General features: G+C 51.4%; 1 protein-coding gene and 1 non-coding gene across 2 annotated transcripts in view; one reads left to right on the forward strand and one right to left on the reverse strand.

The window, feature by feature from the left end:
- Positions 1-7,134: 7,134 nt before the first annotated feature.
- The window catches only part of ATP12A (ATPase H+/K+ transporting non-gastric alpha2 subunit), a 25,113-nt gene continuing 8,976 nt past the window's right edge, over positions 7,135-23,271 (reverse strand). Inside the window, exons 9-23 of the mRNA XM_039873097.1 lie at positions 21,400-21,598; positions 21,154-21,263; positions 19,495-19,629; positions 17,106-17,298; positions 15,148-15,323; positions 14,338-14,474; positions 12,388-12,538; positions 11,356-11,524; positions 11,109-11,263; positions 9,609-9,732; positions 9,330-9,475; positions 8,793-8,926; positions 8,562-8,663; positions 8,082-8,173; positions 7,135-7,993 (exon numbers count right to left, since the gene is read on the reverse strand). Of these exons, the coding sequence (XP_039729031.1) occupies positions 7,965-7,993; positions 8,082-8,173; positions 8,562-8,663; positions 8,793-8,926; positions 9,330-9,475; positions 9,609-9,732; positions 11,109-11,263; positions 11,356-11,524; positions 12,388-12,538; positions 14,338-14,474; positions 15,148-15,323; positions 17,106-17,298; positions 19,495-19,629; positions 21,154-21,263; positions 21,400-21,598 (2,052 nt within the window). The 3' untranslated portion in view covers positions 7,135-7,964. The remainder of the gene's footprint in view (positions 7,994-8,081; positions 8,174-8,561; positions 8,664-8,792; positions 8,927-9,329; positions 9,476-9,608; positions 9,733-11,108; positions 11,264-11,355; positions 11,525-12,387; positions 12,539-14,337; positions 14,475-15,147; positions 15,324-17,105; positions 17,299-19,494; positions 19,630-21,153; positions 21,264-21,399; positions 21,599-23,271) is intronic.
- LOC120610691 (5S ribosomal RNA) lies at positions 9,932-10,050 on the forward strand. Its single transcript, XR_005654982.1, has one exon. It is a non-coding gene; the product is annotated as a 5S ribosomal RNA (ribosomal RNA).

Consider the following 23,271-nt stretch of genomic DNA (forward strand, 5'->3'; position numbering starts at 1 on the left):
AAAAGTCTTGGGTAAGTCAGAGGCAATGAGAAATACAGCGATATGGGATTAGACCTCATATGTCAGGTCTTAGTACTTAGACGGAGTGGCCAGAATTATTGTCTTAATGTTTAATTAAGACTGTTCAAAGCCTTTGTTTGGAATCCTTTAGCGCAGCGGTCCCCAACCTTTTTGATACCAGGGGCCAGTGCTCCTATGTGAATCTAATGCCTGATGATCAGAGGTGGAGCTAAGGCAGTGATGCTAGTGCTGGGCAGCAGCTGCAAATACAGATGAAGCTTCGCTTGCTTGATCACCGCTTTGTGGCCCAGTTCCTCACAGGCCATGGACGGGTACTCATCCGAGACTTGGGGATTGGGAAGCTTTAGTGGCTTCCCATTGACTGAGACAAATGCTTAAAATGGCCTTCGAGGCCTTTATGATTTAGCCTCTGTTTACCCCTTTAGTTTCATTTTGCTCCACTTCTCACTGCATTCCAGATACACTGGCATTTTTCAGTTCTATAAGCAGGTCAAGCTCTTTCCAACATCAGGACCTTTGCCTGGAACTCTCTTCCCTGCATTATTAAAAAAAAATTATAAGGTATTTTAGCCCCACAAAAGGAAATAAAGAATAAAATTAAGAATACCAATGTGCCCTCCAACAGTGTAAGAAATAATCTAATTTTACCCAGATAATCTAGTTTTATTATGTCTGTTGGGCCATTTACTGACATGGTGGCCAATTCTTTATTCTTTTATATGTCTCATATGTTCTTTCTAGGATTGTTTTTCTTCCTCGAGGACACTCTAAAGAAATGTCTTTAGTGAGAATATGTTAGTGACTAATGCTCTCAGTTTTTATTTGGCCAAAAATGTACTTTTATCTCATCTTCATTCTTGAATGATCATTTAGTAACATGAAATTCTAAGGTAACAGGTGTTTTTCCTCAGTCTTTGGAGATAATATTACACAGATTTCTGACTTCCGTTGTTGCTATTGAGAAGTTTGTGGTAAATCTAATTGTCATTCTGCATAGGTAAGTTGATGTTTTTCTTTGGCATTCTTTATATTCATTATACTATTAAGGTGTAGATATTTATTTTTACTCTGTTCAGAATGGACTGAAATTCCTTGATCTGAGCATTCTTGTCTTACTTGTCTGGAAAATTCTCAGATTTTTGTTTTTGCTTCTATTAGGTGCCTCAAGCCACTATGAATCTGTGACCACTTTAATTTTTTGGCTTCTATTTTTCTAGACTACTCCAATAGCATATTTAAAATCCCAAGTGCTACCTGATACGTATTCTGGATTATCTGGGGAGATGTTTTTCCTATCCAAAGTGTGCAAGATAGAAAAATGTCTTTACCTTTTGGCCTACCTGTTCACTCCCTGTTCACAGTAATACATGAACTTTTTATGTAAATGCTTAGATTAGCAGCTGTTTTATTTTTTGCTAATGCAATGACTGTGTCATGATATCTCCTTCTGGTTTTAGTTTGTATTTCTCTAACTACTAATGAGGCTGACATCTTTTTATGTTTCTTGGTCATTTAGGTTTTCATGTTCATTTTTTTTTCTTTTAGGTTGTTTTTTTTTTCTCATCAATTTGTAAGAATTCTTTATTTATTTTAGATTCAATTGCAAATATCCTTTTCTAGGATATTTCTTCACTTTGTTCATGTTATCTCTTATTGTCCAGAGGCGTTTTATTTAACGATGGTATTTTTGTTAAGATTCACAATTTTCGTGTATCGTTTCAGAAATCTTTCCCCAACCTTAACATTTATTTTATTCATTATCTTCCATAAGTTTGTTACCGTCTCTTCTACTTTAAAACGCAGCTTTGTCGTTGGGATTTGAATAGGAATGAGAGAAAGTGGGGTGCAATAGGAATGTCAGAGCTCAGTAATTTGGATGGACAGGGTCATGAGCCTTGATTTACTCTTTCTGTGTGTGTCCCCCACATACACAATTGGCATAGATGTGGATAGATGATAGATAGATGATTAATAGATAGATAGATAGACAGATAGATAGATAGATAGACAGACAGACAGATATTCCATAATGGCATTTCGTCATGATTTACTACAGAGGATCAAGTATATTTTAACTTTAATTCTGCTTTTGTTTCCATAAAACTTTGAATTTACCATTTTCTTCTAGACTCACTGAAAATATCAGGTTGTCATTAAAGTCATTTATTGTACAACATTCTCAGAGTTTCATACATAGTGGGTGCCCCACAGAAACATAGCACTGCATGCCCCCGTGGTGTCTGAACTCAAGACACCCATGGGGGGAACACACCGACACAGCACCAGCCCACGTGGCACCAGCCCACGTGGCATCGTCTCAAAACACGCCAGGTGGCGCCAGACCCACTTGCAATTTGGTTCCTTCCTTACTTTTTGGAGGTAATTTTCAGGTCCTCTGCTACTGCCTCTGACCTTTCTGCCCTGTCATTGGCTAGCAGAAGCTTGCGGTGAAAAAGTATAAGCTGTCTGCCGAATATCTTCTGGAGGAGACAGAATACTCTACTCTCTCAGGAAGCGACGCTGGCTTTTGTTCTCAGGTGGCATCATTTTGGAGGATGGCTTTAGGGAGAAGATGAAGAAATAAATGAAGAAAGATTTAAAGGTAAAGGAGGATTTGAGAATTATGGAAGCGTGGGTCCTCAGGAGGTGGTCCAGGGTCTCTTGATCACACTCACAGCCCTTTTCTCACAAGGGAAGTTCAATTCTCAGCCTTCCTTTCCTTCTTGGGGGATCTTGTATCTCCTCCCACCCCCTCAGCTTTCATATCAAAGGCAAATAAACTCACATCTAAATTGACAGGAGTTTTCTAGAAACCAATAGGCTCATTCCTATACCTACTGGCGTATCTCATTTCAGCAAAAACGGTGTATTAAATGTCACATTTCACCATCGCGTTCATACATAAAGGTGCTCTCAAGTCCCCGGTGCCTCCTCCAGACCCCACCAGGACTCAGCCCAGGGCGGGTCCCACCGGCACCAAGCACCCTTGGGACCTGGAAGTTGCTGCCTCACCCACGTCAGCACCCAGTTATGCTCTTTCTGGTTGGTTTTTAGTTGTTTCACATGGATTAGTCTTGCCGTTTGAGGCAGATTGCGTTTTCCTCACGATGGCCGCATGCGGTCCCCTGCCACGTGCTGGTGACACCTCTCCTGGTTGTGGTGGTACGCAAGGACACAGTGGGTCACGGCCGAGCATGCAGAGCGTGTGGGGTGCACTGAAACCGTGGATTTTGTGAAGTGGGGGAATTACAGGATCCAGCTGCTCTCTCTCTTTTACGTTGGTTGCTGCGGGTAGAAGAGCTTTGGCTGTTGTATTGTTGTTGTTGTTTTGGTGTTGTTGTTGTTGTTGTGTCTACCTCCAGAACAAGGAGAGCCTATGCTCATGGCCTGGGGACTCTCCCACCCAGGACACTGATCAGCAAGGAGAGGTGGGAGGACCAGGGCCCGCGTGTGCTAGGAAGGCCTAGCTTGGACAGACTTGGGTCCATGGACAATTCTTACTCATGTGACCTCAGAGGAAGTTGTTAGCTTTCTGACCCTCTTTTTCCTCATCTGCAAAATGGGTACAGTGATGCTCCTCGCTTTGTAGAGCTGCTCGTGTGGCTTACTGAGGTAACACGTGCAGGTGGCTCCAGCAGCACCTGTCGCACGGCGGGATCCAGGAGCAAAGACAGAAACTCACCAACTTCCGGCCTACTCAGCATTTCTGTTTTAATCTCTCCCTCTTTAAAGATGGGGTCATAAAAAAAAACACTGTACCAGGAGGCAGGTAAACTCATTTCTGTCCCTGATAATCTGTGTGACTTTGGGCAAATCCACCCATCTGAGATGCATTCTCATCGATAAAGGGCCCAGATCATTTCTCAAGTTCATTGTGAGGGTCAAGTGCAAAAGGGCTTGGTGAGTCATCCTCCATGGACCAGCACGAGGTAGTCAAGCTACCCTGAGGTGACCCTCTGACCATTGAGTCCCTGGAGATGCTAATGAGAGGCAAGAATGCGCTGCTGGGCTGGGGCAGCCTGCCCTGGGGAAGATGAATAGTGTGACGGAAACAGTGACCACCTGCTCATCCAAAATCCCGTGGCCAGACTGCATCGGCATACACATTGTAGGAGCGAGACACAGAAAGTTAACTCTCCCTTAATCTATGATGTCGCCAGCTCTGGTCTTTGCTTGAAGCCAAGATCACCTTTCAGAGGCTGGTCCAGGGGGAGCGCAAGGGGTCCTGGCGAGGTCTGGCCGCCGGGCTTTGTGATCCGGACCTCGCTTCTCAGAGCCTCGTGTCCCTCCTGCACGAAGGAGGCTCAGGAGAAAGCCCACGTCCCCCATCTCATTCCCACGGACTCTATAGAACCAAGTGGAATTAAAAACCCTGCACCAGGCCATTCAAAGACTTTGGATGTTTTCTTTTTGTGGCCATACGTGAAAACAACGAAGTAGATTCTCTTTGGGGAGCGTGCTCTCTTCAAGAGGAAAAGACTGAAATGAACAGCTTTGGGTTTCACGGGCGTTTATAAGAGACGCTCACATGCCAGCTAAGAGGGCGGGCTTTGGGGTCAGACCCCTGGGTCTGAGTCCTGGCTCTGTGACTTAAAGCTTAATTGCGTGTGCCCAGGCAACACACACTGTGCGTACGTATCACATCGTCTTTATACATCGTAGCATCAGTGAAGCAAAAGCGAGAACAGGAAGACAGGCCTCTGGGTGAGCCAAGCAGGAGCCAGTAGCGCGGTTACGCGCACGGGCGTCTGGACTCAGCCGAGGTCTGACTGCGCCGAGGCTAAGTGCCACCGAAAGGAGCCGGGGCGGGCTTCTTTCCCCCGCTGCCTGATGAGCCAGTCTTCCTGGGGCTGTCTGTGTGCCTGGCACACCGCACTGTCCCCTCAGCTTTTGCACCCCTGTCCCCTCCTCCTTGACGCTCTGCTCTCACAGTGGCTGCCCCTTCTCATTCACCTCCTCGGAAACCTGGACCACCCCATATAAAGCGGGCTCCCCACACCTCCCCATCCGGAAACTTGCTAGCTAAGCCTCGTTATGTCCTTAAAACCCCGATCACAACTTATGATACCTTTTCTGCTCCTCCACTGGGTGCCAGACCCCCGAGTCTGTCTGGTTCCCTGCTGTATCCTCAGACCGCACAGCGGGCACCCCACCTATCTTTGTCGAGTGAATTAAAATCTTTCATATCTTAATGAGAGGCCAGGTAAATATTCACAAGGTAAATATGATCGCTGGTGGGAATGTAAATTGGTATAGTTTATCTGAAAATAAACGTGGCAGTGCGTATCAGGAGCCTTAAAAATGCTCTTAACCCCTAGTTCTATTTTGAGGAACCTGTTAGAAAGTTATCAGAGATGGGATCTACAATTTATTGACAAGATGCGACCTTTAAAAAAAAAAAAGGAATAGTAGGAAATAAATGAACCATCCAACAATGGGGATATGGGTAAAACAGTCCCCATATGGAATCCTGTGCAGTGATTAAACTCACATCTTCAGTGTTAAAATAAAAAGGCAGAATAGAAAACTTTATGGTTCGGTTTTGCCTAAAAATAAGTACATGCATAGAAACCCGCCCCCCCCCTCTCCGAAACAACTCTTTCATTCAGGTTTATCACTAGGTAGTGAAATTCAGGAAGATTTCAATTTTCTTTTTACTCTTCAAAATCCCAAATGTTCTTAAATAAGGTGCAATTTTATAATTGGAATAAAACGTAGACTATTTTTTAAAAAGAAGGCTCCATAAACCCAGCCTCGCGTTTATCTCTGAGTTACTCTGCCACGCCAAATAGGTTTAATGCCTGTTATTTTCTTAAAAAGTATCTAGGCCTTAGTGGATCGATGAAATAGTTTGTCCAACACACACACACACACACACAAACACACACACACAGACACTCCTCTGATGTGGGATTGTATTGCCTTTTCCTGGCCAGAACCTAATAAAGTAACTTAATATGCCAGTCTTATTTCTGGGATCCTTTAAATTCATCATTTGTCCATTTTCAGCTTTCTGCAAGAATAGGTATGCACAGTACAAAAGTTCCTACAGACGGGGCTCCTGCTGGCAAGAGACTTCCATCTCAAATTCAACTCCTCCCAAACCTAACCCAGCCAAGTGAAACCCTTGCAGCTTTGTGTGGGGTTTACAGCCTCCTCTTCCTCCACCCTCGTCATGGCCAGGAGTGCTCAGACAGGCTGGCAGGACAAAGTGGGGACAGGTCAGTCCTAGTTGAAGTTTAGAGAACATTGGCTGCCTTGGCAAGACTGGAATGAGAGGCCCTTCTGATGCTGCCCAGAAGGGTTTCCAGCTCACCGAGCTACTGATCTGAGATTAGCCCAGGGATAATTGTGTGATAATTGTGGCTGGAAATAGAGGTTAAAAACCTGGAGGACAGCACTATCATTTAAACTTAAATACACACTTATCATTCACGTGGCGCATTCTCAACTATTTACATCAATTTATGGCGCTGGCCCCCGACTTCTCAATGCGACCCTGAGAAGCTGGTCCAGAACCGTGGCTCTAAGTCTGCCTTGTCCTTTTCAGAGGTACGACCTAGACCCACCAGCAGCGGAACGTCCTTGTGTCAATGGACAGTGGAGGAGGGGGTGATGGGGCAGAGGCCGCTAGATGGGGAACGGTTAACCGACTATCATCGGCAGGCTCTGTCCGGTCGGTTTGTGCCGGGTGTGCCGTTGATGGGGAGGCTGTGGACACCAGCTTCTGTGACGTGCTGCTGCTGAGAGCTGTATCCTCCCGCCAAAACCTGACTCAAAAACGAGGGCCCATCGGAGACCCCGCGTGCTGGGCGGGGATGCTACTGAGGAAGGACTCTGGAAGGAGAGCCCTGGATTTTCAGACCTTCCACAGAAAAGCAAAAATGACTGGAAGAAACCAAAAAATTGAAATCGCCTCTCATTTGTGTGTGCATGTGTGTGTGTGTGTGTGTGTGTGTGTGTCCTATGCTCTGCATCCTAGAAAAGCTCAAATCAATTAGAACACCACAAGGAGACCTGGTTTTATGAAACACCTTTTACTTAAAAATGAGCCCTCTCTGGGGCTGTCGACACGGCTGTGTCACACACGGGTACACGTAAGTTAAGGCAGGAGACGTGATGGACATGAAGTGAGTGCCGGAGGGCGCTTTGCGATTGTTTCACAAGAAAGAAACGCGACCGTTCGAAGCCACAACGATTTCTACTGAGGTTGCGTCCCAGGATACGGAAAGCCTTTGTGTCAGGAGCACGTCGGAGCAGGTACGGGCAAGATGGACCTGCAGCTCCGTTTTGGAGGAGCTGGTGGTCGGGGTGGGGGGCGGCGTCGGAGGGAATGGGGACAGGAAGGACGGGTGGGGGGGCGGGGCGTGCAGCCAGGTAGCTGAGGACCGTTAGGAAGGATGTCTCGGAGTCAACACTGAGGTTGTTCATGTAAACCCACCATCAGCACCTCTGTCTCCTGCAAACCTTCAGCCGAACCGGCCTTTTTGGAGCAAGGTAACTATAAAAATTTAAGTTCTCTGGGAATTCATGAAAATCTTTGGGAGATCGTTGGACTTTCAACAGAGTGGAACAAAGAGCCGGGCCATCCTGTGTGGAGCTTATGGAGCAGGGAGACCCCAGCAGGTGTCCGGCTCACCCGAGACCACGTCACGCGAGTGAGCTTCACATACACACGAACACGTCACTCTTCCCTAGACCACTACCTTGAAAGTCACCTCTTTTTAAATAAGGAGATGGATATAGGGATGAAAATTCTATATAAACAGTTGAACCTCTGCTTTAAAGCACAAAACATCCCGGAATGTCTTTCACACGGTTTTCTGCTTCTCCCGTGTGTGTCCTGACGCTGTCCCCCACTGCAGCGACGTCGCAGTTAGCGGCCAGCAGATAGAAGGACCGTCTGCAGTATGCAGGCGGGAGGCCTGGGGACCGAGGTGGTCTTAATAGTACATGTTCTTATCCCACCAGCCTGCAGAGGCAGAAACGGGAGGTTAGAAAAGGACAGACAGCCTGTTGGAGGGGACGAGCAGAGTCACGGAGGTCACCCCGCCACTTACTTCCGGGGTAGAGTCTGATGAAGAGCTTCCTCCCCTCGTCGTACACCCAGATGAGAATGGCGTGGGGCACAGCCACGAACCAGTACTGAGGCCTGGAGGCAGAAGGCAGGGGTGAGCCCACGCATCCGAGCTGGGGCCCAGCACCCCGCCAGGGGCAGAGGACCTGTCCCTTGTCCCTTTCCCTGCCTCACTGGAAAGGCCAACTGTTCCTCTGGGTCACTCAACCCAAAGCCAGGAGCTTCTGGCTTAACCCGGCCTGTGGCCGCTAGAAGCAGCCTTGGCTCTGAGGCAGCCTTCTGGGTGAGAGCAGAGATGGGACGAGGAGGTGTGGGAACCCGTTTTCTGGGAAAACCAGCAGGTCAAAGCCTCTGGCGTGTTTGGTTTTATCCCCCCTGGGGTCCTGATGTTTATTTGGGCTGTGACAGCCCGGAGCTGGGCTGGCCCTTCTCTTCCCCTGCCAGCACTATTGAAGGAACTCACCGGAGCATGGTGAATTTCAGGGCTGTCACACTTCCGAGGCCATAGGACAGGATGAGGGCAACGATGATCTGTGAGGCAATCCCCACCCAGATGACTTTATTTCTACAAGAAACACAAAGCATAAAGATTCTGCATTCCCGAGAGCCAGGAAGGCACGCCCAGTGCCCAGCGGGGCCCTTCCTGGGGCAGCGGAGCTCCCGGTGGACCCACGGGGTGGGCCGCGGGCACTACCTGAAGAGACCCTGCTGGAAGATGGAGTTTCTGCGGGTTTTCCTGATGATCAGGTCTGCTATTTGCTGGACCATGATGCCAACGAAGAAAGCCGTGTAGCCCGTCCATTCTAGGTATTGCCTCTGGTAACGCGTCTGTTAGTGGACAAAGAGGAGACGGTGAGACCAGGGGTCGGGGTGGGGAACTTTGGGGAGAGGTCCACGCAGTTCTGAGAAGCTCTACTCTTTCCCCACCTCCCCGGGACTGAGAGAGCATCGCCTCCCTGTGTTTGGAAAGAAATGCTATTTTTTGTTTTTGTGTTTTAACCAGATGAGCAGGAGAAGATGCGAGCTTAATTGACCGGGCCCCCACTGTGGGCATTGCTGGACTGGTTACTCGTCCCTAAGAAGTGACCTCTGGGCCAAGCCAGTGTCACCCAGGGGCCCACAAGCTCTGTTCACTTTGAAAGCTTTCCCTTTCTTTGTGTCATTAAGGCTGTCCAGGGAAACAAAGCCTCTGGGTCAGCCTGGGCAGGGCAGTGACAGAGCCCGTCCTTACCCACTCTTGTCCGTAGCTGTCTTCCAGGTCGTTCACAAAGTCCTCCTCCCATGCCACGCGGAGGTTCAGCAGAGTGGTGGGTGTGAAGCCCTCCTGGGCATACACGGTGAAGTACACGAGGAAGGCCCCCAGGGCCTGCATGAGGCCTAGGAGAGAAAGCGGCAGAACTGCCCTGTCCCGCTCTCCTCGGGGCTCCTCCTCCCGCCCCAGCCCCACCTGAGGAGAGAGACCCAGCTCCTGACGGGTGACGGCAGGGAGACACCGTCATCGTCATCGTACCGATGTGCAGGTAAGAGTACACGGCGAGCTGCTTGTTCACCAGCCGGTCCCGCTTTTTGTGGCGAGGCTTCCTGTTCATGATGTCACTTTCGGCTTTCTCGTAAGCCAAGGCGATAGAAGGGACCTGTGGGGAGAGAGCCTGTGAAGCCACCCCTGAAACATCATGCCCCACCCACAGGGCGACAGCAGGGGCCTGGGGCAGGGGGACAGGGCGGTGGAGGGTAGCAGTGGGTCCTGGAATGGTCCAGCCAGAGAGCAGACCAGAGGGGTGCGTTGTCCACAGAGAATTTGACAACAGCTGGCTTTAAAAATCAACATGCTTGGTCTATGGCCATGCCACCCTGAAGGTGCCCAATCTCGTCTGATCTTGGAAGCTAAGCAGGGTCGGGCCTGGTTAGTACTTGGATGGGAGACCACCTAGGAAGACCAGGTGCTGTAGGCATAAAAAAAATAATAAATAAGGGATTGTAAGCTGACAAGGTCCTTGCAATCTGTGAGGTCAACCAAGGGTTGCCTTGCCTAAAAAAAAAAAATCAATGTGCCTTCCCTCAGCGTGTGCCGGCAGCTCTGCATGGTGCAGGTGGTAAGTCCCTTCGCCCCTCTGGGGTGATGCCCTCTACCCACCCCCTCTTGGCACACCCCAGATCACAGTGGCTCTCTCGCAGGTCCTCCCACCTGGAGGGCCTGTTAAGAGACAGATCGCGGGGTCCCTCAGACTTTCCGACTCTCAAGGTCCGTGCTGGCCCGAGACTCTGCATTTCTAACAAGTGCCCAGGTGACGCCTGGACCACAGTGCAAGAACCACCGCAGTGGAGAAAAATGGGCGTAAAGGGACTGGATGTGCCCCGACCGTGAACTTTGGGACCTCAGTTTCCCTCCCAGGTGAAGCTGTCTCCAGCCTCCCTGCAGTGTGGAGGTCACCTGGCTGCTGTGCAAGGAAGAGAGGGACAAGGTGGCAATTGGCAGGGCCAGTCTCCTCACTGTGACTTTGGACTGCTCCTTGTAGCCCTCCCCGCTTTAGCCCGTGCATGAAGCTTTCTGACAGGGCTGCAGGCTAACAAAGAGGAGGGTGTAGGTGACATCACTGTAAATGTGACGGTGACGACCTACAGTGACGTCACCTAAACTGAAGCTTTGTAACTGCGGCTTCTACTGCGTTGAAGTGAGGGGCTTCTAGATCGCTGATCCTCACACTTGACAAGGGGTGGCCATGGGAGTCACCTCAGCCCCTGGGCCCTGGCGAACTCACCCTTGAAGTGCTTTTAATTCCCTAACCTCTGACACATGTCCCTAGCCCTTTGCTCTGACGTGTGTTTGGGGGGCTGGGGGGATGGGCATCACACGAGAGCGCATTAGAAACGCAGAACTTCGGGCCCCGTCCCGTCGGGGGTCTGAGAAGCGCTGACTTAATCCACCTCCTTGCCCTTGACCTGGGACGGGACACCACGGCTCACACAACCTGGGCAGCTAGCAGACCCCGGTCCCTTTCATGCTCCTTACGATGTCTGTGCCCAGGTCGATGAACAAGATGGTGATGGTGCCAATGGGCAGGGGCAAGCCGGCGATGATGTAGATCAGGAAGGGGCACAGCTCCGCGATGTTCTTGGTCAGCGTGTAGGCGATGGTCTTCTTCAGGTTGTCGAAGATCAGGCGACCTAAGCGAGGGCGTGTCTCCTTGCAGGGCTGGCCTTTGGCCCCCAGGGTGACCCCAGCTCCCAGGAAGAGCCCTTGGAGGAAGACCACTCACCTTCCTCCACCCCAGTGACAATGGACGCGAAGTTGTCATCTAGCAAGATCATGTCGGCTGCGTTTTTGGCGGCGTCCGAACCTGCTATTCCCATGGCGATCCCGATATCCGCCTTCTTGAGAGCTGGAGAGTCATTCACTCCATCCCCAGTCACAGCAACAACTGCGTCCTGTGGGGACATGGAGGGGGGGCAGACAATGGGAGTGAGCAGGACCACTGGGTCACAGGGTGGGCATGGATGCCATCTCCATTTTGTCTTCAGGACACAAGGACAACTGGACAGAGACACAGGGCCCTGTTTGGGTTCTGGGAGGAGATGAAGATGGGGAGCCCCAGATGCCAGAGCAAGGAGCTCCAAACGAGACGTGTTCGAACGCCTGAAACCGATGTGTGTGGTCCCCCTTCGGCCGTGGGCCCCCCGCGTCCACAGCTTTCTCAGCCACAGATTCGACCAACTGCAGACTGAAACTATTTTAGGGAAAAAGTCCAGAAACTTCAAAAGTGAAACTCGAATTTGCCACGCACGTGTCGAGCACCAACGCTGACTCCATGCAAATGAAGTGACACGTGGGCTCTGGCCTCCGTGCAAACGTAGGGTACAGGTAAGGAAAGGTTACATGCAAACACCACTCCATCTTGTGGAAGGGACTTGAGCATCCACGGATTTTGGGGTTGGGGTGGAGTGAGGGTTCCTGGAGCCAATCTTCTGCAAATATGAAGGAACAACTACGTGTTCTATACCTCACATCTTTACATTTTTGTTTCCTATCTTCCATTTTTAACATCTCCACGCCCACAGCTGCCACAGCACCCAATGCCTCACGGTCAGGAGGCCCTTCCAGAGGGGTCACAGGTGGGCAGAGGGTCAGCCCCCGAGAGGCGGAAGTGTGAGGTAGCCAGGAAGGATGAGCAAACGTCCCGGGAGGAGGCTGAGAAGGCACCGCACCCTGACCTGGGATCCAAATGTCAGCCCCATGTGTCCCCACGAGACAGTCAGGGACCAGGGTCCTCAGGGCACCGCCGCCCACCCACCTGCCTCTGACAGCCCTCCACGATGATCAGCTTCTGCTGCGGCGACGTCCGGGCAAAAACGATCTCCGTGTAGCTGGTTAAGATCTCGTCCAGCTGCTCCGCGCTCATGTCCTTCAGCTCCATGCCGGTCACCACCACGGCTTTGGCGTCCCTGGAAGGGCCAGAAGGAGCAGTGTGAGTCCAAAGGACGGGTCTGGCCGAAACATCGTCGGAGGCAGGACGTGGGCGGAAGCCTCTTCAATTTCCTTGGCAACTCAGTGTCCTTGACACCCAAGGCTCCAGTGAGTGGGACAGGGATCTGAGTCCCAGAGGCAAAGGTCCCCATCTCGAGGCAGTAAATGGAGGCTGAAGAAGAAGGACGTTTCCTGCTATCACAAGCGGGAGTGAGCCGAGTGGCCCATTTCTGACAGGGATGCGTGAGAAGTAGCCCCCCCGGTCAATATTTTACTGAACAAGTAAAAGGAAAACAAAAAATTCCCGTTTATGTGTTTTGGGTCCTAGAAGTCAGCTTATGCCAAAGTATGGGCCACAGTTCCTGGTCGTTGTTTGTTTCAGATTTATGGAGCGTCTAGCATGCAGCAAGCAACGTAGGGGAAAAACTTCCTTGAGGTCTGCTGTGAGGACACCATTGTGCACTGAGCACGTAAGGAAGGTTCTAGAAACTACTGATTACTCAGATCCCATGGTGTTGTCTCCTGCTAAAACTCTTCAGGGGCAGAGCCCAGAACTCTAACTTGGCAGGCGACGCCAGGCTTGGCCTCCTGTCCCTCTGGCTCTCCCCTCTATCCCACTGGACTGCTCAGTCTGAGCCTCACGCTCATGATCATGAAGCCAGAGCTGACCAGGTGGGAAGCGAACACGTTTGCAAAAGCCCCCGCCCCACTCTCCTGTTCAGTGTGGTTGCTGACTTGTATGAAAATGTATATTTATTTCTTTAAAAAGGGAATGAAGAAAAGCTCCAAACCCGTTTTCGTAGATGAACGTTATTTCTACAAAGGAGGAGGGGACACTTAGGCTTCACGAGCTGCTGGTGTGCCCAGAGCCCGTAACTCTGGTTGTCTTAGTTGGTAATTTGTCGCCCTGGTGATCCTTTATTACCTGACAGCTCTGTGTCCCTAAAAGCCATAAATGCTGGATAAGCCAGAAGAGGCTCACTGGTCTTCCCTATTTCCCCCACATGCATGAAAGTATAATAAAGTCACTGAGAGACCCTGCGGTCTTTGATCATTTAAATTATCAGCCATCTCGCCAACTCTCCTCCCACTGCTGGGTCCTCTGTCCCCCGTGCGTCCCCTTCATTGCACTCGTCACGTCACAATCAGTTTTGATTTTTCTGCCCCATTTCCTACTGTAGTTCCAGTGTCCGGCACGGTGCTCGGTGGACAGTTGGCACTCAATGAATGAGGGTGGAAAGAATGGACACGAGATTTGAAAAACCGAGCCTTTCCTTAGGGAGCTGCCATCCTATCTACAACCAAGTAGATAGAAAAAAGAAAAAAGTGCATGTTCAGGTAGCTATGCTTATGAAGCAACCGAAGAGGTAAATGCTGGAGATGCGTGCCAGGGGGAGCACACAGAACCCAAACAGTTCTCGACATCCCAGCTCGTGCGCTGGCAAGTCACTGCAGGTAACCATTTTGTTTCGGTTTTCCTCACTCTAAATGAGGCACTTAAGTTTTCAGGTCAACTTCACTGGGTTTTGAAATTTCATACAAGGACTACATCAAAGGCGATTTTGGTGGTTAATCCAGTGCTGGCACACATTAGGTGCTCAGTAAAACTCTGTGTGGGTGACTGGAAACACGGATTAAAGGGGAAACCTGCCCAGTATCACGAAAGAGTGTTCGGCAAAATACGGGATTGGTTCCAAAGGGCACAGCTCTCCAGACCCCCAAAGTCCCCATGGACAAGAGCTGGAGCTTCTGCCCCATCGGGGCTGTGCTCACTCACTGTTTGTTAACTTGCTCCACAGCGATGTTGAGGCGTTTTGCAATGTCTTCCACCGTCTCGCTGTTGGCTGAAATGATACCTACGCTCTTGGCAATAGCTTTGGCTGTGATTGGATGATCCCCCGTAACCATAATCACCTAGAACGCAAACAAGGAGAAAGGCATGGGGACGGCGAGGACCTCGGCAGGGCAATTCGGTGCCACCGTGACCTCGTAGAGCATGGTCGGCAACGGCTGTGGTTTGTCCTGATGGATAGTTCCTGTTCGTTAGCTCAGAGACACGACTGTTCTTGAAGGTCACACTGGTGGCACTGCATCTGTCCTTGCTCCTGAATGCTCGCATTTCTTTCTCTGACTAGTAGAAGCCTTTCTCTTTGACGTGACTTTATTTACGAAAGGGCTGGGAGCAGCCTCAGGTTGCTTCAGCAGCCTTGATATTCACGTGGTAACGGAACGAAGATTTTGGTTTCGATACGAAGAAGGCAGAGGGATTCTAGAGACCGGACCACTAGGTTAAGTAATAAAACCTTTTCTTCTATCATAGTCTAGGGCAAAAACATGGCTATTTCGTGGCACAGGGACGTAGCATTCGCCACAGTTACTAGTGTTTCTTCCACAGAGACACAATTATTTTGCTTTCATTGCACAGCTACTGAAATCTTAGCACTGTGAGAGTAGAGATTTTTTTTTTTTTAAAGGGACCGATATTTACTTGAAGAAACCTAAATATTGACTATGTCCTCGGACAAGTGCTCTTAGGGAGGGATACAGCATAAACGAGGGGCCTCCCACGTCAGGAAGTAACCCCCACCTTGATCCCCGCGCTCCGGCATTTGGTGACAGCATCCGGGACAGTGGACCGCGGCGGGTCGATCATTGACAAGAGCCCCACAAAACAGAGGTTGGACGTGGGAAAGTTCATGGCGTCGACATCAAACGAGTAGGTCTCTGGGAACTCGTCCGCCGGCAGGTAGAGATGACAGAAACCTGGAACGCGTGAACATGGGGGTCGGTGAAACCCGGCCATGAGTCATCACGAGGAGGAGCGTTTCCATCGCTGTCAGCTCTCCCCCCCACCCCCCCACCCCTGCTCCGGAACTTCCGTAATGCCCATTGTTTTCAACAAAGGCACAGTGCATCCAAAATAACTCACTGTGCTCGTTAGGTTGTAGGACGGTCAAGTCCTTTACTTCGGAAGATGTCCCAGTCGAGGGTGGGGACAGAGACACAAAAAGATAAGCGTAATAGACCACGGTGGGTGTTACTGAGGGGAGCTACGCTCCAGCCCCGGGGGGCATCAGAAAAGACCTCACCAAGGAGGTCACATGTCAGCTGACTCTCCGGAGCAGAGTTGGGGAGGATTGGGGGGTGGGAAGGCCAAATGGGGGTTGGGGGTGGGACCTGGACTATCAGGTCTCAAACCCAGTCTTTAGTCACGATTTGGCATGAGAAGAAGGCCACCAGGAGTGGGGTGGGACTGTTCGTTACTCAGACAGCGTCTGGCTCTCTCGCAGGTCAAGGAGGAGGGGTTCCTGCGTCTGGTGGCACTTCCAAGGTCATGGGGACTTTCTCATCAGCCCTCACATCAAATATACACTCAGCGCGGCCCACTGAGCTACCCGTCTCAGGAAAGCCAGGCTTTGGGAGGTCACACGCGAGGTTCCTATTGACGCCCAGCCAGATGGGGATCATCTCGCCCTGCAAAGACGACCCGACACTGGGGGTCGTCTGAGGCACACTTATAGCATTCTCGTCTCATCGACAGAATTCACTTACTCCACAGACCCAAACATCTCTTAGAAACATGCATTCCACAGATTCCATCTGGGCTGGCGGGAACTTTCGCCATGTTCAATGAGCTTTGTCGCCTCCATGAGCTTGTTACTTCGAATGCACCATTCTGTGGTTCAGGGGTACCACTGCTAATAACCTCTGGTTCTCGCGGCAGGGCATGTTCCATGACACCACTTAAGGGACCACAGTTAGGTTCCTGCCACACTGGTTGTATTTCCATAGTCCCTTCCTCTTGTAATGTCCCCTGTCTCTTCCTAGTAGTATTTTTTCCCCTAATCACTAAGTGGGAAACATCAACATTTTTTTCAACTCGCTTTTCTCCTCTAATCAGTTGCTAGTCTCACAGGGTCTGCCTCCAAGAAGTCTCTTGTGTCTGGTCCCTCCTTCACGTCCCCGTCGCCTTGGGTCAAATCTCACCCTCTGTCGCCTGAGGAGGGCAGCCACCTGCTCCTGAGCCCCGTCCCTATCCGCTGCCTGCTGCTGCCCAGATCCCCCGTCAGGAAACATGGACTCTGAGCGGTTCGCTTGCTGTGACATGAGGCCCTCCACATGGTGACCTCCAGCCGCCTTTCCAGCGTCATCTCCCCTGACGAGCCGCCTCTCCACCCCACAACACCGCACACTGAGTGCTCCTTGCCATGTAGGCATACCCTGCTCCCAGCTCTGAGCTTGGCTTCTGTTGTCCCCTCCGCCGTGAACCCTTTCCCCCACCTCCCTTCAAATATCGTCATTTGAGGCCCCTTTGAATGTAACTCCTCCATCCCCAGACCAGATTTTCCCTACCGGGCAGTGACCCCGCCCTCCTCGCCGCTGTCACCAGGTTCCTCATATTCATCTACCACTCTTTTCTCTGTGAGTCCTGGGGATGCCGCAGCTCCTCTGCTAGGTGATCAGCCTGTCCCACCTTGTGCCCTGACCCGATGAGGGCCTTGCGCCTAACGGGGGACACACAGGGTTCTGCCACCAAGAGCTCACCCAGCACACGCTCGCCCAGGCCCCCCAGCTCCATGTACGCGGTGTGGAAGGCGTCAGCCATGCTCCGGTCCAGGGCCTGCTCCTGGCCGTTGACCATGATGGTGCTGCATTTCTCTAAGATCCTCTCAGGGGCCCCTTTCATCACCATGAGGAAGCGCCGGTCACTGGGGTCATCCGTCTCGTGGATGGAGAGCTGGCAGGGAAGGAACTGAGTGTCAGCGCAGCACGCGGTCGGGGCGTGCACCATCTTTGCTGCCAGGGACCGGATGGGCCTCGTGGTAGCTGCACGACAAGGTGAAAAACGCTGCTTCTCCTTGAAATGTAAAGGAGGCCGGTTCTGTCCTTTTCGTTTTCTGGCCAAGGGACATGCACGAGATCTGGACTCAGCCACCGAGGGGGTACCCTGAGGTTGAGCCCAAACTAAGCAGAGCTCGTCTTTCAAACAGAACGTGGCTGCTTTAGAGGAGCAGATGTGGCTGTCAGCTCGTGAAATCTTGGGCCTTGAACTAGATCTGCAGAGGCACCCTAGGGCCGGAGGGCTGCGACCCCTGGTCTCGCCTCCCGTCCCGCCTCCCTGTCGCGAGCAGCATTCTGACCCGAGCTTCTCCAAGTCCAGCCAGGCATGAGGGCAGCAGCCCCCGTGCCTCTTCATCACCACATCGATCCGTTTCACCACCGGGATGTGAGCAAACACGGGTGGGGGCAGAGGAAGTGGGTAGGCTTGGGCCAGGCTTCCCGAAGGACAGCGAAGGAACAGGCATCACGGTTTTAACACCAATGCCTCGGATCTAGTAATTCCACTTCTAGACTCATTCTCATGAGATAATTGGGAAAAATGTGAAAAAACATGTAGACGATGATAAATGGCTGAGTCTTGCGTCACCCTTTTTAAACACCGGGATGGGGCTGGACAGCCCTGCGGTCAGGCCTGAGTCTCCACCCCAACCATGTAGAATATAAAGGATAGTCTTTGAAATGAAATATGCATTTGTTTCTTTACATAAAACTTTATAAAATAGTGTCCTAATTTCCCAATTTTCCATCAACAACTGAAAATACCTTCACGGACCAGTCCTGCTGTCCTAAGATCAGTAAGACACGACTTTCTGCTTTGTTGCTCCCCAAGGTCACGGCTCTTTATTCGGGGCTGAGCGGGGTGGACCGAGCCCCAGCGGGACTCGAGTCTCATCCCTGACCACAGGGCCGTCCAGCCCCGTCCTGGGTCTGTGTCGTATAAAGCTCTGGACCTCACTTCCTCACGCTCTGCTTTGCAGAGCCGTTGTGGGGATCCGGTGAGTCGCTACATGTGGAAGAGAGCGCATGACGTGCCTGATCGCTTTGGGGCTGTGACTCATTCTACTTCCACTTACGTACACTTTCTGAACAGGAGATGTGATTTCCTGCCTTAAATATTTGACGTCAGACACGTCTGTTGGTTGTCTACTGGGCTAACTACAGATCTCTGTTGGTCCATCATCCACATGGATGTTTGCAACACACAGTTCTTTCCCATCCAGACAAAATGGCTGGGGAATCACCAGAAACTTCAACACAAACTCAGCTACCCTACTAGTACACTTCATTGTTAGTACAAAGAGCAAACCATAACACTTGCTCTCCGCTCTGGGGCCCACAGGAAAGCCCACCAGCAGCAGGACCCTGGGCCATACACTGTCACCTGGCCCAACATGAGGAGGAGGGGGGTGGTTGGCTGTTGGCCACCCCTGAAATGAGGAGAGACGACCAGGCAAGGACGGCCGTTTTCTTCCGAAGCGACAAGTAAATAAAGGAGCCTACGGGCCAGAACTGGAAGGCCACATGGCTGGTCATCTGCAAGATTCCTCAGCATTTCCTAAGGACGAGGCTCCCTCACCGGCCCGAGCAGAACTGTCCCACCTCTGAGTTGTGACAGAAAACGCGTGGACTCAGGAGTCACACTGACATGTGAAAATCAGTCACGCCACTTCGATGCCGGGGTGAGTCCGGTCACGTCCACACACTTGGGGGCCCGTGTCCTCACCTGGAACATGGGATTCACTAGTCCTACAGCATGGGCTTGTCGCAAGGATTAATGAAACAATGATGTGGACCACCAGACACAGACCATGGTGCAGTAGCCAGCAGCTCCCCTGTCTCCCACCTCGTTCACCCTTTGGGCTCTGGCTGTGGCCCCTCATTTGTGCGAGTCACCCCATGGGTGTGAGCATGTCTGTAATAGAGACCCAGCGACGGAAACCTGTGCCAACTTGACCGGAGCCCCAGGCCCTCCATCCCTGAAGGCTGTTTTTGAGGCCAGGAATCGTTCAAAACCCATAGGAACCTGAGGATACTTGCAAGGAGAAACACTGTTCTTGTGACGACAAAGATTCGGTTGTGAGGGACAGCTTACCTGGAATTTGTTGGTTGAGTTGAAAGGGATTTCTGCTACTTTGCGGTTTCTCTTCCTAATTTCCATCACGTCGCCCAAAATCACCTCCGAGAATTTTAAAAGAGCAGTTTCGGAGGCGTCTCCAACCACAACTCTCTAAAAATCAAAACAGATTTAAAAAAATATTATGTATATGTGTGTTTGCATACATGATCCGGTTCTTTGGGGAATATTTTCAATGAACCAACGTGTCGCCTAAGTTTACTATCCAGCCAGAGAGATGACACGATGACACACAATTGCGAGCGATTTAAGACCACGGTAAAAGTGTTAAGAGTGAGTGGTGCCACCCACTGGTATCAGGAAAGCTCAAAAAATTCAGAGCTCTGGGAGAAAACAAGCAGCCACGAACTAGATCTTGAAAGATTGTGGGTTATGGATAGAGGAGCTAAAGAAAGCCTTCTAGAAGGTCATGAATGTCATGAACGAAGGTTAGAAGTATGAGACTGCTACCTTAAGTGCAGGGAGCACAGGTAGACACGGGAGGCGGGCAGGGGCCCCAACGGGTTAGCTGAGGTCTAGACTCGAGAAGCAGAAAACAGAGAAGCAAGGAAAGTGTTTGAGCGAAGTCAGGGGAAGTATTTCCTCTCACGTGGCATTTAAGGAAAATCAGAGCCACGCAGGAAAGACTCGGGCAGGGGAAGTTGGAATCACGTAGGCCAGTCAAGAGGCTGGCACAGTCATGTAGATGCAAGGTCTCAGGGATAACAGAAATGTGAAATCATAGCTATTTTGAAGCGAGAATGATAGGACTGGGTGAGGAGAAAGTTAACGATGACTTCTAAAAGTTTCGGCCCAGATGACAAGTAAAATGGTGATGTCATAGAAAAACAGAGACTGTGGGACCAGGTCTTGATTTGAAGCCGGGTTGGGTACAGGTTGAAGGTGACCAATATAATTTGTTGAGTCAAACAGGGCAACACCTCCACGTGGAAACACACAGCCAGCTGGGGGATCCATGGAGCTGGGGTGGGAAATGAGAACGGGACGGAAGGATTGGAAAGAGACTGACAGAGAAGGGAATTGCTGAGCTGATGGAGGAAAAAAGAGCCAACGAATAGACAATAGAAGAAAGTGGAAGAGTGGATGAAGGAAGCAGATGATGAATAGAAAATTCAGGGGGACGTAGATCCAGTGACTCGCTGGGAGGAAGAAAAAGAGAGAGAGAGAGGGAGGAGGGGCAGGAAGGAAGGGAAGGGGAGGCAAGAGTTAGGTTATCACGTATTCCAGGACTCCTCAGAGCGCCTGCTGCCAAGAGGAACACCTTCTAAGATCAGTCCTATTTCCATCCGATTACATTTTAAACTTCCGTGAATGGCATTTATGTGATAAAGAAACTATCTACTTATCTGACTGAGAAGTTAGGAAACTAACTTAAAGGCACATTCACTTTCTGGAATGAGACAGACTTCTCAAAAGACCGAGATCAATCTGAGACCCCTCGGCCATCCCTGTGATGGTTCAAAGCTCGTTAGAATGAAGGGAGTCTCCTGCAGGTCTTGTGAGGCTGACTTGCCCTTCCCAGCATGAGCTCAGCTCGGTGGGAGAGACTAAATCAAGCACCAAGCCAGAACAAAGACAGTGGGTTCAAACCGGCTGTGACTGCGGACGACGCCTTACCTTCATAATGGGGACGCTTTCCTGTCCTGGTCTGAACTCGGCTCGGCTGCACAAGGTGATGATCTTCGACAAGGAGGCCCAGGTTCCAGAGCTTTGGTCAAAGGTTTGCTCTGGAAAACAGGAGGCCCAGTGGGTGCCGTGGGTGCTGGAACCCACGCTCTGCCCACGACTCGTGGCCACACCAGGCTCTGCCCCACCGCTCGAGTCCACGGCCTTGAGCCAGACGGAACGCTCCAGAAAACTTACCCGAGTGGTCTTCACTGGTGTCGGCCGTGAATATCTGACTGTCAAACCACAGATGGGCCACGGTCATCCTGTTCTGGGTGAGGGTCCCGGTCTTGTCGGAGCAGATGACAGAGGTGGAGCCCAACGTCTCCACGGCCTCCAGGTTCTTCACCAGGCAGTTCTTCTTGGCCATCCGCTTGGCTGTCAGTGACAGAGTCACCTGCGCGAAGAAGGAGAGACAGAGAAATCCTCTCAAACGCGAGCTCCAAAGCAGAAACAGCTGGAGCTGGACAACCTTCGGGACAGAGCTGAAGTCACAGAGGTGGCAAAGCCGACCCAAGAACTGACAGACCACTACCAGGGACCGTATGCCATATCCTTTTTTGTTGTTATTTTTAAGCATGGGACATTTCTTTTGTCCCTTTATGCCTTGAAGAAAATGATCCCGAGGTACCCACAGGTGACAAAGCCAGGCCGGCTACAGCCAACTCTCATGTGTGATTTTAAAGGGAGCTTCGGCCTGCTCAGGATGACATCAGGCCAATGATTGTGGAGGCCACCTTAACAGGTAACTGGAACCATGAGTCCCCCTTCTCCCAACGGGGCCTCCACAGCAGAGACTGTGGGCGGTGGGAAGGAAGGCAGAGAGACGTGGATGAACTGGATGGGCCCTTACAAAGGAAGACCCAGAGCCGAAGTTGGGGGTCGGCACGGGAAAGGGCTGGATTGCTTTGCAGAAAAAAAATGGGAGCAATTTGCGTGGGGGTGTCGGGGAGAGAGAAGAGAAATAAGGCAAGGGACCTGTGCCTAGGTCCCTCAGCTGCACAAACTGCCAAGGAAGCTGGTGGGGAAGGCATCCGGCTTCTTCTGGAAAACCTTCTGTCAATGGTGGCTCGAGTCTGTCTAATCTAAATCTCAAGGGCAAAGCACCCCACGAGGCCTGACGACGGAGCTCTCAAAAATGGAAGCCGAAGGTTCACATATCGACAGCCTCCCAGTCCCTTTTGTTCTGAACAGTCCATTCAGAATGTCCCCTGGTTGTCCCTGGCAGGGAGGGAGTGTGACTCTGAGACAGAGGAGACCCGCGGTTTGCGGGCGGAGCTCACGCAGCCTAGCCGGGCGGCAGGGACTCACAGTGACAGTGGCCAGGAGGCCCTCAGGCACGTTGGCCACAATGATGCCGATGAGAAAGATGATGGAGTCCAGGACCGCGTACTTCATGGACACGGAGATGATGAAGAACAGCACGCCGATGGAGACGGCCACTATCGCCACGATGTGGACGAAGTGCTCGATCTCCACGGCGATGGGCGTCTTCTCGTTGCCGACTCCCGATGCCAGCGAGGCGATCTGGCCGATGACGGTGCGGTCCCCCGTGCTGATGACCAGGCCAGTTGCTGTGCCTGCGGGCGGAGCGGGCGGCTGACTCTGGGAGTCCTTGGCGGGGAGGGGGCAGGGCCCATCCACGCTCCCGAGGCCAAGGCCGAGGCCACGGCCGCTGGGTTTACCTTCCAGGCAGGTGGTGGAGTAGAAGCCGATGTTCTTGGTCTCCAGGAGGTTGTCATGGGTGCACTCACAGGAGCGTGGCTGGGGCTCGGACTCCCCCGTGAGCGATGAGTTGTCCACCTGGAAGGGGCAGTGAGACAGTCCAAGGTAAGCCTCCGTGTCCCCTGTCTCGGGGATGGCGAGGCCTGGAGGGACCCCAGAATGCTGGGTTGACGCAGGGGTGCCCGTGACTCTCACCTTGCACCCCTGAGCGGACAGCAGCCTGATGTCCGCGGGAATCTGGTCCCCTCCTTTAATCTCCACGATGTCCCCGACCACCAGCTGCTCCGCAGGAATTACTTTCTTCTCCGAATCGCGAATGACAAGTGCTTGCTGCGAAAGAAAGCA

This window comes from Pteropus medius, unplaced genomic scaffold (genome assembly GCF_902729225.1).
Source record: "Pteropus medius unplaced genomic scaffold, Ma_sr-lr_union100, whole genome shotgun sequence".
Lineage (NCBI taxonomy): Eukaryota > Metazoa > Chordata > Mammalia > Chiroptera > Pteropodidae > Pteropus > Pteropus medius.